This window comes from Haliotis asinina, chromosome 14, assembly GCF_037392515.1.
Source record: "Haliotis asinina isolate JCU_RB_2024 chromosome 14, JCU_Hal_asi_v2, whole genome shotgun sequence".
NCBI lineage: Eukaryota > Metazoa > Mollusca > Gastropoda > Lepetellida > Haliotidae > Haliotis > Haliotis asinina.
In genome coordinates, this window is record NC_090293.1 from 1742400 (window position 1) to 1757899 (window position 15500).

The following is a 15500-nucleotide window of genomic DNA, read 5'->3' on the forward strand; positions in this document are numbered from 1 at the left end:
GTAATATTGCCAAAAGCGTCGTAAAGCTAAACTCACTCACTACAACCCAAAAGCAAGTACAAAAGCTCCCTACTTCTGACAGCCTTACAAGTGAACCACAAGTCACAGGTCCACAGCTGATCCACAGATCATGATGATGATGCTACGATGACGATTATGATTATGTGTCAAGTATAAAGCCACCTGTGTTTGCTGGCTGATCACAAAGCTCTTCTTGGTGTAAAGAAATACCATATCAACAAAACATTCTGATAAAACATGGAATTTTCGCCCTGAATGGGGATAAATTGATAATTCAATCATTTGAACCAACAGTGTCATCACATCGCAATTTAGTTCTGTTTTCCTCCAAGATGTACACAGAGTATTTGTTCAGCTCACACTTCAAGCAGGACCACTTATTAATAGTTTTGACTGTTGCTTAAAGAGGCTGCATATCTTTCTTTGTGTGCATACCATATGCTACAGGAAGTGACAGCAGGAGCGCGCATACCATATGCTACAGGATGTGACAGCAGGAGTGTGCATACCATATGCTACGGGATGTGACAGTAGGAGTGTGCATACCATGTGCAACAGGATGTGACAGCAGGAGTGTGCATACCACATGCTAGGGGATGTGACAGCAGGAGTTTGCATACCATGTGCAACAGGATGTGACAGCAGGAAAGTGCATACCACATGCTACGGGATGTGACAGCAGGAGTGTGCATACCACATGCTAGGGGATGTGACAGCAGGAGTTTGCATACCATGTGCAACAGGATGTGACAGCAGGAGTGTGCATACCACATGCTACGGGATGTGACAGCAGGAGTGTGCATACCATATGCTATGGGATGTGACAGCAAGAGGGTGCAATCCATATGCTACAGGATGTGACAGCAGGAGTGTGCATACAATGTGCTACGGGATGTGATAGCAGGAGCGTGCATTATGTTACACAGTTATTTCCCTTTATCTTGCATCTAATCATTTTTCATATTTTGGCCTCACAAGCATTTATCCTGAGGTAAACATGGGCAAGATTTATCTCCCCTTATCCAATTGGGTTTGCTGTTTAACTGGAGATAAGGTTAATATCCTAAGGTGACATATTAATTTTATTTTTGAATATTAACCTAGTATGAATTTACTATATAAAAATTCATTTTATAAAAAAATCTTGTTAGCATAAAAAAACTTTTTTCAATGATGAATTACCACTTTTATTAAATTCTTGTTTTATTTCAGAAGTTAACTGATGTGTCAAAAAATTCTTGTTTCCAAAATGATGACCGCTTGGTTCGTCCAGCTGTGAGAAAGTCCAAAAATACCTGCCCATTCATTTTGCTATGGTTTTCATCATCAGATTTTTTGGCCTCAAAAACAAAGTTACATCCCCCAATCAGTCCCTTGCTATGGGTACCAGAATGCAAAATGATCAGGTGTCATCTACCATTGTTTGATGGTAACACTGGTGTCATTGAACAATCTGAAGGAAGTCACACCTATCAGTTAAGTGATATTTAGTACACCAGGTTTCATCATGGTACATAATTTGAAACCCAGAGTTGCAGTATTCTTCAACAGGATTGAGAACTTCAGTCTAAACACAGCTCTATCATTTACCCTCTTGGTGCACCTGAACCACATATCTACCACAGCAAGAATAAGTGTTAGTTTGCATTTTTGATCTCATTTTGTATTTCAGTACATGTCAGAGGGAATTTGCATTCATACTGTTATTAAACTGCACAGTGTATGACAATTTTATCAAAGCTATCCAGTTCATGTTTCCTAAACTGGTTTTGATTTTGACATGACCTGAGGTAACCGATTTGTTTACAACTTTGTACTCCTGACTGTATGTCAAATCAAGGGCTTTACACATTCTATAGTAAACCCTGGATATAGGAGACAAGCGTTTTACCCCTTAGTTTCTCCAGTGAGAAATAATGGCATATTTGCAAATAACTGTTCAGCAGAGATATCTCTATGATTTGAATTATTTATTATTAAGACTTATTTATTATGTAATTATTTGGAACATTACTTCTACAGGAGTTTTATCTTTTTCACTAATAGATGTTCAGAAAAAACCCAAAACTTTTTACAATCATCCATGAAATTTAATTAGTTGAGGCTATATGAATAATTATAGCCTGTATAAGAACAGCTTGTAATTAGCATATTTACAAGTGTTGTTAAAACATCAAAATTTCCTCCTGTGAAATCACCCCTCAAGTATATTTTCTTATCAGAACTTTGATATCCTACTAGCTAGTGTTGTACATGTATCATGTATGTGCTCTTATCATGGGTCAGATTCATCATACTGATATTAAACTGAACCAATACACATTGTCCAAGCATTTCCAGCATTACCCTATCAGTAATAGTCCTTTCTGTGTGAAAATTTGAAGACTGCACCCACATAACGATGTGCATGCATCTGCTTGTGCACAGTGTCTGACCACTGTGACGTACATGAGACTACAGTTTCCATTCAGTACTGTAAATGTACTCCTTAAAAGTCACATGCAACCAAAAATCACACAATTAAAACACAATTATCACTTCTTCATGAGATATAATATACATTGCTGCTTGTCAAAACACAAATAAACAAAATTATAAGTGTACAATCGCAATTCAAAAGTGCAATATTTTGTACTTGGGCTTATTTCCCCCGAAACGAAGCCCTTGGGACACCAAACAGAGTCATAGCAGGTGGGTGTGCACTCAAGTGTAACGACGGCTTCCAATTGGCTGGTTCATTTGCTGATACACAGAGGGTTCGTGTGTACAGAAAGATGATCTGTTTGATGGGCATTTTACAAGTGTATGTCGAGTCACAAGAAAGTAAGATTCTTTATGGATAACAACTTTGTATTGTATTTGATGTGTCGTTTCAGTATGGATCCATGTACCGTAGAGATGTTTGTTTTTTGTAAATACATGTTCTCTGAATTTGTGTTCGATCTAATAAAAAATCATCTCAATAGAGATGGTGAACTACTCCATGGCAGGAAACATCCAGGTACAAAGCAGGACTTGAAACTGACAAGCATTTGCACCAGTTTCCGTCAGATCCAGTCATCAGCAAAAAATGGATGTAGTTTGTTTGCAACCTACAGACATAAAAACATGTCATGTGTACAAGTATCACACCTGCCTAAATACATAATATGGCAGAGACAGGACTCGGGTGCACAAGTCATAAATAAATTTATTTTGTTTATGGCTTATAGCCTGATAGGCGTTAACTTCAAGTTGCATGTGGTCAATGACTGAAGCTGTGTATTGCATACTGTCTTTAGCAGACAGGCAGGCAGACATATAGGTGTGAATAAACCAGACAATGAGCTTTCTCTGTGACAGAGGCTGCTTACCACAATCAACAAGTTTTTTTTATGTAATGAGTAGATTATTTACTTGTTTGTGTACACAACCAAGATTAGACTACTGCTCACAACCTCATACTCTGGGCATGCATACTGTTTCAAGCTCCGCGAAGATATTCAATGCGCATGCATAACAGGCGCAGCGCAACACAGCTGTTGAAACCAGTTTTTTCCCAGCGCTGGGGGAAATAGGCCATTTTCCAGTTTTGCGATTTAGAGTTATCTGCCCTTTGTGACACATGCCCACGGACATGACAACACGTAAACAGCTGTCCGGTTGACGTTCCTTTTGTTTCGTCGACACACGATTTTGTTTATCTTTGGCCTGTGATTATTATTTGAAGATAATATCAAGTATGTTCTCGTCCAAGACTGTACCACAGTTGAAAATGTATTTGAAAGATCGTGGTGTGACATTTACAGGCTACATTCGTGACGAATTGATCACCTTGTGCAAGTGTGTCGCCAGCTTGAATTTGCCTGTCTTGCATGATGTTTCTGATGTAAGCTGCACATCCTAAACACTCTCACACCTGAACATTAATTCTGATCCCTTCCTTATACCCGGGTACTCTAACAATTTGTCACAATCCCCGGAAATTGGAATATATGACATATTTAATTACTTGGTGTCGTTCAGGCCTGAATACAACAGAAGGAAGTTACGTGCTTACAAATCTTTTCAAGACTATCGCTTGTATGCTGATGGGCATGTCAACAGTGTAGAGTATGTTGATGCTACTGACACCATTGGAACTTTTAAAGCATCTGTGAAGCCAACACAATGGGACAAGACCTACTTAAAGTCCGAGTTCTACAACCTATGGACATTAAGACCGCTTACTTTCAGTGTCCAGGAACAGTGATCTTGGTAGCCTTAAACACTGGAAAGGTCTAAATCTCATAATGATCCTTAAAATTAAATGGACTGCCTGTCTTTAACTACATAGCATAAAATATAAACAAGATTAAATACCATTAAAGCCAAATTTTCCAACTGTCTTCAGTTCGCAAAAGAAACAACCAGTCCCAAACTCTTGGAAACAATGTGTATTTAAATCCATGTTTCAGTGGATCATAGCCAATATTTATAAGTTCCTAATATTTGTGTAGACGTCAGAATACTGTGAAAGTAGTTATTGATGTTGATCATGAAGATTACATATACAATATTTGTTGAAGTAACCCTTATCCTGAAAAGAAAACCTTTACGAATATTCTTTTCACATATTTCAGTCCTGATGGAGCCTGCACCAACACTTTTTGATATTGAAACTTTTGAGAAAAAGAGCGTCACTGATGGCCCTTCCCTTTGGACCAAAAGACCAAGACCTCATGATGAGTCTATGTCACTGGGTCACCTAAAAGTCAAGAAAATCAGGTACAAAAAGAAAAACATGAGAATATATTGTGATTTTCAATACATTAGTCTGTAAGTGGTCAATAATCTACAACATAGTCTGGTTTTAAATAAATCAAAAACAACTGGAAATAAATGGAGATATTTTTTATTTTGCTATAAACATAACCAATCTGTACTGTGTTGCTGTTATGGACAAACACTTGCAGACACAAGCAGATAATTTTGATCGTCGACCAATGAGTGACAGATCAAATCCATCACTTAAACAGGTGACCAATCCTCCCTGCACCAGGTTAGAATGACTGAACTACTCCTATTTCAGTTTGCAACATGCAACATGAAGCTAAAGCATGAAATGTTAAGTATTCATGTAAATGGTTTTGGAAAAGGTTAAATCAGTGAATATCTATCTGTAACACAATGCACTTAATGCATACATGCCTTCATAAGAAAACACTTTGAACTTGGAATCATGACAGGAAAGGACAGTTTTCAGTGTTCAGCGCCAGATGTAAGTCAAATGAAATATATTATATATCTGTTATATAACTTATCCAAAAGTTTCACATTTTCAGATCAATCCTAATGCTTGTGCCTTGGAGAGCCTCCCTGATCCTACTGACACAGAGATTCAAGCAATGAAAATTACTGAGGAAAGTGTTGCTATGTCCCTACTCAAGAAGCTAGAGGCCCTTGAGTTGCCTCCTGGTTCTGTCATCTCTGAGGATATTATTGATAGGCTGAAATATTGTCCTGATGACATTGGTTACATTGAACATAAAACATTGGTCAGTTATGAGAAAAGGCATGGTGACCACTTGAAATTTTAACGTGTTTGCACCAGGGCAAACATTATCATTAGCTCGCTGTAGATGCATCAGGGTGATGATGAATTCCTCATACAGAGAGAGCAGTCTTGAGGGGCCTCTGCTGGATATTTGCTGTAATACAAAGTAGGAAATAGTTAACATTTACTGTGCTGTACCATTTACTGTGCTGTACCATTTACATTCTGCACTGATGTCAGAGACAATTCAGGAAATAATGCACTGGTTACCAGCTAAAATTCAGAGTTGTAGTAATTAGAAACCTTGTTTATTATTAAGAATATGTCTTTATGTTCTGACCACAATGTAATTTTCTGAATAAAACTGATATTTTATACTTATCCTGACTCATGCTCAATTGCTTATCTCCTCTTCCTGGCAAAGGTAGTGAACACCTGAAATCCCTTGAAGTTCCCTTCTAAAAGAAGTAGACATAAAATTCACACTCACCTATGAGTTACCTCCCCTCCCGTGCACATGGTCAGCTGATCGCCATGATACTCACTCTCTCCAATAATCGCCCGACACGAGAATATGAGAATTCAGTGTCTGTGAGGGGCGGCTTTCGTCATGAGTTAGGAGAAGTATAAAATATCAATTTTATTCAGAAAATTACACATTTTTCCTTATCCTGACTCATGCTGAATTGCTTACAAAATCCGACGGAAATGGTGGTGGGTCAGACAACGCTGGATTCTGCTGGCTGTACAAAATTAAGCCCAATAATTTCCACCTCAACCGGAACTTGTAAAGGCGATAATTCGGTCCTGTCCTTTCTAATATTCATTGTAAATTCTGGGGGGGGATCACATCCAGTTGAACTTGTCTTCCGTAGATGACTTTGTTGACTGGCACGTAATGACGTAAAAAGTAACTTGCCTCCTGCTAGTTTCTGATGCAACTGAATGTCAAGATATAAAAATTGAGACTAGTTGCAACCCCTCTTCGTGTACAAGTATCTTCATTGCAAGTACAGAGTCATAATCACTCATGTTAGTCTGTTTAAGATGTGTGCATGCACTTTCCACCATTATACTTAGCAGAGTGTCTGGCTTCCACAAGTCACGTGATAGAACGGGTGAGTGAGCTCAGCGTCTTTGGGGAACTGTTAGTTGCCTAGCAACGACAAGAGGCCCAAACTGATGAATGCCAGAAACGTCCTTCGTGGCTATGTCTCATAGGTAGTGGTTGGCAAACACTGTGTTTGACTCCCAAAAGCATCCATCCATTGACAGAGAGCAATTCCCATGTAGAGCTAGTGTAGAGGTCTAGGCTCGGACTTCATGTCGGATGGAGGCTCGCAGAGGTTCCAATCCTTAAAAGGCTCTCAATGTAACAGCTCTTATCCACACTGACATAGTGTTGCAGGATACCTCCGAAAGTGTTTCAATAGATACAGGGATAAACAGGCGCTTGAAACTTTGCCCTCTAGACCTGGTACTTGCGATGTATATCTTCAATACTCTGAGTGGACATAATGATAAATCTTGAGTATCATGGGGTCTAGGGACTGAAGATAGTGCAGGTATGTGGAATTGTCTATCCGGTTGACCTGGCAGTTGATTTTTCCCAATAAAATCCCATCGCAGATCCAGATGAGCTGTCTGATGATGACTCGCATCAAAGCTCATGTGGTTGAAGTCTAGAGCATGAATTTCTGACATTCATGCAGCTGCACCCAAGGCAAGTAAAAAACAGCGTCTTCTGAGTTAGCAGTTCAAATGAGGTCCGATCAAGCGTCTAGTACACACTTGTGTGATGTTGGAGTACGATGTTTAGATCCCATGCTGGAGCTCTAAATCTACGTTGTTGATCTTCCAACTTGAAGGAGCGTAGCAAGGCAAGTAACTCGGGTACTTTAGTCAGCTTGGTCCCTGTTTCCAAGGTGACAGCTAAGAGCTGCCAAATATGAAGACAATGTAGAACTTTCCAGCTTTTTCAGACCTCTTGGAGAGATGTGTCTACATAGAGACAGTTGCGAATTGTTGAATGCTGACTGTAAGATATAAGTTCTTACGCAGAGATTTGACTGGCAAGTTCCCCATAGTGGGTGTGGTTTCAAGATGTCCAGCATCGTAAAACGGTCAGGACGTGACATCATGACACAGGAATCGCTGCCATAGACATAGTTGTAGGTATCTTCTTCTGGTCATATCCTGAGAAGACGTGAGCAGACCGAGTAGACATTGGCACTGCCGCAATGGCAGCGGAGAGAGTAGAACTTGCTCTAACATCAACTTGAACTTTGACCCACCGATTCTCTGGGACATCCTTGTATTTCCATGTAGTGATGAATCAAATGCCGAGGAATTTAGATTCATATTCCCTCCGAGCTTAGTTAGTCGCCTGATAGTGAAGTCCAACTGTAGACTGAGTTGACTTCTTCTCTGCATGCCATGAAGATACGTCATTCTTGGTTTCCAGATCGTTAATACTATTCATTATGAGCATGTTGACATTTGAAGGAAGTCTATTTATAGCTGGCTGCCTGTCCAATCAGGAGCTGTCATTCATTGCTGCAATCCTCGTGATAGGCCACGTTGAGTCTGCTGTTGGAAGACCTCTACTGGAACAATAACACCACATTCTGCACAGGGCTTTGTCTCTCAAAGACCAATTAGATTGTAGATGTGACGTCCCCCGCTTTCTTTGCAGGGCGTTGTCTCTTGGGGACCAATGCGATCGTAGACGTGACATCACCAGTGTAGCAGACAACTGATCATCATGAAATCTTGTTCAAACGGTGATACCCTTGCTAGCATTTATGTTGGTCCACAACCATGCTGTCTAAATGAGTAAAGTGCGTGAAAAAACTTCCGCTGCTTGAAGCAGGTAGATGTGTCAGAATTTTTCCCCAAAGATAATACCGTCATCTCTTGTGATCGGAGGTGTAGTTTGCAGTGGTATGTTGTAGTCGTCTCCAAAAAATCTTCATAACGTAATCATCATTGAGAATTCCTCAGTTCTTCCAGTAGAGTTGAAAACATCCACCCACTGGAGACGGCTGTATTGGGGACGGCTGAGGGTGGAAAACTCCAGTCCTTCCGACCCTGATCTTCAATGTTAGCCTCCTGGATGCTCCGGTATTAAACTTCTTATCTCTCATTCTCTGGACTCTTTAGTGTAACCCTGACTTGTCTGCTTGAGCACCGTTGTCAAGAAGACAATGGGCTTGGTCATCATGACTTCTCTGAGGTCTTGGCCAATAATCCTTACTACCTCTTCAATCTTGTTGAGGACGTAGATTCAGACCTGCAGTAGTTGAGACGAGGTGTTTGGACGTAAACTACTGAACCTTCTTCTGAGTGACGAAAGTTGATAGGATCATTCACTCTTCCTCATTCGCAGTTGTCTCTCACCCGAAGAAGGTGTGTCTCGTAGAGGTGTCTCGTAGAGGTGTCTCTCTGATGGAGGGCTCCATAAGGTGAAGATGGAAGCGACGAGCGCTGAAAGGTGGCAAAGGTTGTTGTTGAAACTTGGTTGCTGACTTGAATGCTGTAAATAACTTCCCAGAAATCATAGATATTGGAGCTATCGGCAGAAACGTCAACGCATGTCTTCCTTCTTCCTCCTGTAAGTGTTGGGTTCATTGGAATCCTTGCATGGTGATTCACGATGTGACTTCCAATTGAGAGACGAGAACTTCCTTCGGAGAAAACAATCAGTAATATCTGTCTTCATCCTTCGGTGAGTGCGATGCATTCAACGGATGCCGACGATCCTTCTTATGTGAGTCCTGAAGGGGACGACAAGTACTGACGGCACCTTCGACGATTTGAGGAGACTGCTGAAGATCTTCTCCGTTGACGAGTTGACCTGTGAGTGCACTCACCCACGTGAGCATCCCCGCTCACACGAGCATATTCACATACACGAGTGCACTCACTCAACATAGGAGGATCTCTCTCTGGACTGCAATGGGACGATAACGACAGTGACAATCTTCCTGAATATATATATATGCATATATACGCCTCCTCTTCATCCTCTTCTTACCAAGCTCATGTTGCATGAAGGCGTCTGCGTCGAACGGTTGTGTTGAGCATAACCCCCAGAGACACGCCATGAACCGTGATGTGACTTCTGGTAAGACGAATTCATAGATCGCCGACGGTCCCGTCTGTGTGAGTCTAAGTCCGAAGGGGAGGATGACTGCATACAGCATCTTCTATGAATAGGGGAGACTGAAGGAGACCTTCTCCGCTGACAAGTCAATCAGCGAGTGCACTCACGCAAGCGCGTGACGTCACTCACCCGAGTATAACTACTCGTGCAAGTGCACTCACTCGGAGTGGGTGTGGCCTTTTCTGCACTGCGACCCGATGACTGGGACCTGGATCTTCTGGAGTGCGTACATGCATGCACCTCTTCTTCATCACCAGATGTGAGTGCAGGTCTTGATGAATGCTCTTGCTGATTCGCAGTCGACATCAGTGACGAGTGCAGTCATCTTTCCTCTTCCAACCGTCACTCCATAAGATTCATCATCTTCGTTGTGAATTGTTGCATGAAGGCGCCTGCGTCGAATGCATGCAGTGCTTGCATTGACGTCTATGTTGAAAAGGTTGCAGTCTACATCTGTGATGTCTCAGGGTTCTGAGGCGTTGATGATGCCGTCATTGTCGATCTAGTTGCCAATGTCCGTTGACTGATGTCTTCACTTCGTATTATCAAAGGAGACTCGTAAAAAAATTGACGTTCTTCTAAGGTGGCGATCTCTTCCCTGAACAATTTCTTCATCAAAGAGGGATGATTCTGCAATGATCTTACAGATGAAGACTTCAACTTTGAAGACTTAAACTTCTTGGACTGTGACAGCCCTGCCTCAACAGACAGTCTCTTCTGAGTCTTGGGAGGGGACTCGCTCAACCCTGGACACAACCTCGGAGATACGGTTGGCATATCGCTGGAATGAATCTCAGTATGAATAATTAAACGGTTACCTGATTTTATTTCACCAGATTTAGACATGGCAAATGTGACCTGACGTTGCTTATCTCTAGCATGTCAGCTAGAGAGAATTCTAAGAATTCTGCTTCAGACAAATTAATACAAAATTTACAACGGGTATGAGCAGAACATAAAGGTTTACACACTGGGCAAACTAAATGCTGGTCATCCGCCGACAGCTGTAACGTTCACTGAAAACACAAGACTAAGTCTCAGTTTATGAAATACGTGACAGGAAATAGGCACAATAATCACGAATTTGTATAATAATAATATACAAGCCAAAAACAACACAAATTTAGTTAGAAAAACCAAAAGAATGAAAGACTTATCACCGTATGGGGGACCCCCTGTGCTTCCAGCCGCCCTCATTGGGCGATAGGGAGAGAGTGATTATCATGGCAATTAGCTGACCATGTACACGGGAGGTTAGGTAACTTATGGGTGAGTGTGAATTTTACATCCGCTTCTTTTAGAAGGGAACTTCAAGGGATTTCAGGTGTTCCACTACCTTCGCCAGGAAGAGGAGATAAGCAATTAAGCATGAGTCAGGATAAGGTAAAATATAAACTGAATATTTCTGAAAAAGTAACCAGTATAGAATGGTGTATATAGTATGTAATATCCTTTGATATGTTCTGACATGAGCACTGATGACAAACACACCCCATCCTGCTTTGTCTTGCTTTGTCCTCTCCAGTAGGTCATCCTGGCAGCCTTGTCCTTTAGTCAGCTAAACGCCAACATGAGCATGGCAATACTGATCCCTGATATAAATGTGTAAAACTGACCATCTATCTTCACTGACTATGTGAAATTGAATAATAAATGAAACTTTTATTGCTTTTGTTGTCGTGATCACCAAGAGCTGTCATTGGGCCAACAATGTCCATGCCCGTTTGAATTTCACCTGTTAAATAATATACTGAACATCATTGAAAACGCACCACCTGTAAATTTTGAAATAAGGCAATAGAATCTTTTGGAAATGGAAAATTAATGGTGGGAATTTTGATAAAAACACACTAGATCGTAAATAACGCTCTACAGTAAAAAACGGATCGTTCGAACACATCATCGAACACATCACATGAAAACAACAAAATTCATGCACATCACACACGAAGGGCACAAATTGCATGCAGAAAGCATGCTGTTCAGGGGTATAAATGACCTTCGGCACAAAACTGTTCTCATTTTCGCAGTACTTTCGTAAGTAAAGTTTTTTCGCCATGCCAAGATTGTCACCAGAGGAACGAGAACAGGCCTTGGGTATGTTGCAGGTCGGCGCTTCAAGCAGAAACATTGCACGATGATTTGGGTGTCATCATTCGACCATTCTGAGGCTTGCTAACAGATACCAACAAACAGGAACCAGCAGGGACCGGCAACGCCCAGGTCAGGCACGTGTTACCACCCCTCGTCAAGATCGAGACATTGTACGGCGCCATATTCGGGATCGAACCTTGCCCGCTGCCAGAACCGCCAACGCTGTCCAGGGTTGACGTGGTTTGATCAGCGCTTCCACCGTCCGACGCCGTCTCCGTGCGGCAGGGTTACGTTGTCGACGCCCTTACGTTGGACCCATCCTGACTGACAGGCATCGCCGTGAACGCCGACAATGGGCTGAACAGCATCGTGTGTGGTTGTTACGACATTGGCATGGTGTGGTGTTCTCCGACGAGTCGCGTTTTCACTTGCGAAATGCTGACGGGCGTCTACGGGTATGGCGTCGACGGGGTGAACGTTATCATCAGGATTGTGTTGTGCAAACCGATCGGTGGGGTGAAGGCAGCATTATGGTGTGGGGAGGGATAAGTTATCACCACAGAACCGCTCTGATTGTTTGTCGTGGCAGAGTGAATGCCGTTTACTACCGTAACAACATTCTTCAGAATAACGTCGTTCCCTTCTTTCACCAGCATCAAGATCTGCACACATTTCAACATGACAATGCACGAGCCCACACTGCACGTGTTTCGATACAGTATCTGGCTAACAACAACATTCCTCTACTTCACTGGCCTGCATTGTCACCAGATTTGTCACCCATCGAACACTTGTGGGATTACATCGGCCAACGCCTCGCGCGTCGTCCGCAGATCAACAACCTTGGGGAACTCGACAATGCCTTGCAGCAAGAGTGGAATGCAGTGCCTCAGGACTTTATTCAGAGACTTATCCGTTCAATGAGGAGACGTTGCACAGCTTGTGTTGCTGCTAACGGGGGTCATACACGCTACTGACTTTCCATTTTGACCCCATCTTTATTTCATTGTCAGCTGCATTAAATCTTCACTGTTTTGCTTGATTGTTTTTTGCTTCTTTTCTTTATCAAACATTGGTCTACACAAATATGTAAAATTTACACAGATTGCTCACTTCTGCTCTTAGAAATCCACAATTTTAGGGGTGGTGCGTTTTCAATGATGTTCAGTATATGAACATAATTAGACCGAAAGAATATTAACATACAGCATATACGAGTATGTAAAATTATCAATCCAAAACAAGAGAATGCATTAATTGACAGGATATTTATAAATCAGTTGCAGTTAACACAAGCACTGAAACAGCAGTTTAAAACTATGCATAGGTGCATTATTTTACAGCATATAACCACTTATAGATCTGTGACTCATGTTTTTTTTTGTTTTGTTTTTGTTAATCATTTGCATTGACGATACATTCACAATTTTCACTTTCAACTGATGCAAATAAACACAGCACTGTAGCATATTCATAGAAAACTCACCTACAAAGTGTTTGGAACAAATGTAGACGTGTCTTGTGATGCTTTTCACATCAAATCCCTCTTGACCACAGGTCCTCGTCCACCTCAAACATTTCTCTGGTTGACTCTTTGGCTTCGAAAAAGGAATGAAAAATATCTCATGGCAATCCTTGTACCTGTTGTCAGACTTGCACAAGCCATAGCAACAGTGGTGGTAAGGCATCTTCAACTTCTCTCGGTGTGCACGTCAGATAGTGGTTGGTGCACAGTCAAACGCATTACAAAATTTGACAGCCGCTTGTTTTGACAGTTTGCTCACGGTCCTGTGGTTTTGCAAAGGGACATCACTCTAAATGAACTTGGAAAATAGATTATTTAGTGAATCGTTTGAACTCTGATTTCGCGGAGGTTTTTTTCATTGTGCTTTTTTTCATCTTTATAGCTTGAATTGGCATTTTCGATAATTTGTTTCGGGAAGTGCATACCAAAAGGTATCTGAATCTGCAAAGTTGTGTTTTATGTTGCATCATCATAGTGACCTTTAAGTTATTACAGTAATCCTATTTTGAAAATATATGCAGTACATACTCATGTTCACTTTTTGTCTGGAGCCCTGCCTTGATATACAGATACCATGTCCTCAGATCCACAGAATAACAGTATAGCTATATTAGTTGGTATTTGGAACATCCTGATATTAAACATTTAGGACAATTAGTTGTTTGCAGTACTGATTAACACATATACTATCTGAATGGCCCACTCATTGCTATTATATACTCAGACATCCTGACACTGAAAACTCTGATTGCCTCCAACGGAGAGGTTCCCAGATCTCCAAGCAGAGATGCTATCATATCTGGGTAAAGGTCTCACTATAACGAGATTGAGTAGATCATGATGGATACAGCTTTGTCTTGTTGTGCCTGTCTTTAAGGGCTTGCTAGTGATGTATTCTCCTATCAACAGTATCAATCTGTGTCAGTGTGTGTGCATGTGGCTGTGTGCGTGAGCGTACATGCATGCATGTTTCTGTTGGTTTTGTTTGTTTGCTGTGTAAAATTAAGTGTCATATTCAAGTACTTGGTCAGCTGTGTTTTAATAACTGATATGAACCAGATATTCCAGTGGTCAACATCATGAACATCAATCTACCTATATGGGAAACACTGACATGTATCAACAATTTCTAAGAGCATCACCACCCTTTTCCGTATATAGTGCCCTCAGACAAGAATTGGCTGCTGACTTCATTGATGCATGTAACAGCATGCAAGCTTAAAGTCAAACACAACACCTTATACCAATTTAAGTCTCCAGCATTCAAGATTCATTAAATGTTTTCTGTTAAGATCCCTAAACATCTTAAAGCTGATAGAAGGAATTTATCACTATCAGACCACAATCAAACATAGCGCGTTCCTGATGCGCAATGCGTTATCTTGCATTACAAACGTAGTATACAATAAATTCAAGTCATTAAAAATTATCTATCGGCGCTGAGCTAAAGTATTGATTCTATTTCAACCTCAAATGGGCCCCTGTTATCATATCGCTATTATCAGCTGTTCGCCATTTGCTGTGTTAGATAACTCTTCTCCGGACCCATGCACCCTTAGTGCACACGCTGCCTAGATACACGCAACCAGTTGATATATCTTCAGTCGAACGTATAGTAATTCACTTAATCAATTGCATTGATATTTTCGTCAAAATATTGAAATCCAGCCAGCGTAACCCATACGGGCCTCGGAACCTGGCCAGTTCCGCTGGCCGGCATTATTTCATGCAGTTTCGTACATTACCTCTTTCGGGGCTAAGGTCCCGAGTCCAACTGCTGGCATTATCCTTCCGCTTCTCATTTTCAGTGCATATTTGTCCATCGCTGACATGATCGTCGTTTGTAAGAGTGCACAGAGCAAACGACGCGGTCACAACGCGCTCTTGACAGTGACCCCCAAAACATACGTGACCTGACCTGACCTTCAAGTGAGAGAATAGGGTCATGGTCACAGATCACCTGCAGATTACGTGCCGCTTACAACACCGAAGGTGAACATTTGATGTAGCGTTTGTAAAAGGAAATTGTTTAATACCATCAATTAGAAAGTGATAGTCTATGCAACTCATCACAGTAACCTATGTAAAATCTGTATCAACGTAGAGTACTTTAACAACTTCGTCGCAACCTTTTTCAATTACATATTAATTTGTCGTTACTGGAAATAGGATACAGCTGC

The 15500-nt window shown here is 41.3% G+C and overlaps 1 protein-coding gene across 1 annotated transcript in view; it reads right to left on the reverse strand.

Moving 5' to 3' along the window:
- Positions 1 to 15251, reverse strand: part of LOC137261110 (1,5-anhydro-D-fructose reductase-like) — a 54058-nt gene extending 38807 nt beyond the window's left edge. The window contains exon 1 of the mRNA XM_067798791.1: positions 15066 to 15251. Within this exon, the coding sequence (XP_067654892.1) occupies positions 15066 to 15152 (87 nt within the window). The 5' untranslated portion in view covers positions 15153 to 15251. The remainder of the gene's footprint in view (positions 1 to 15065) is intronic.
- Positions 15252 to 15500: the final 249 nt, after the last annotated feature.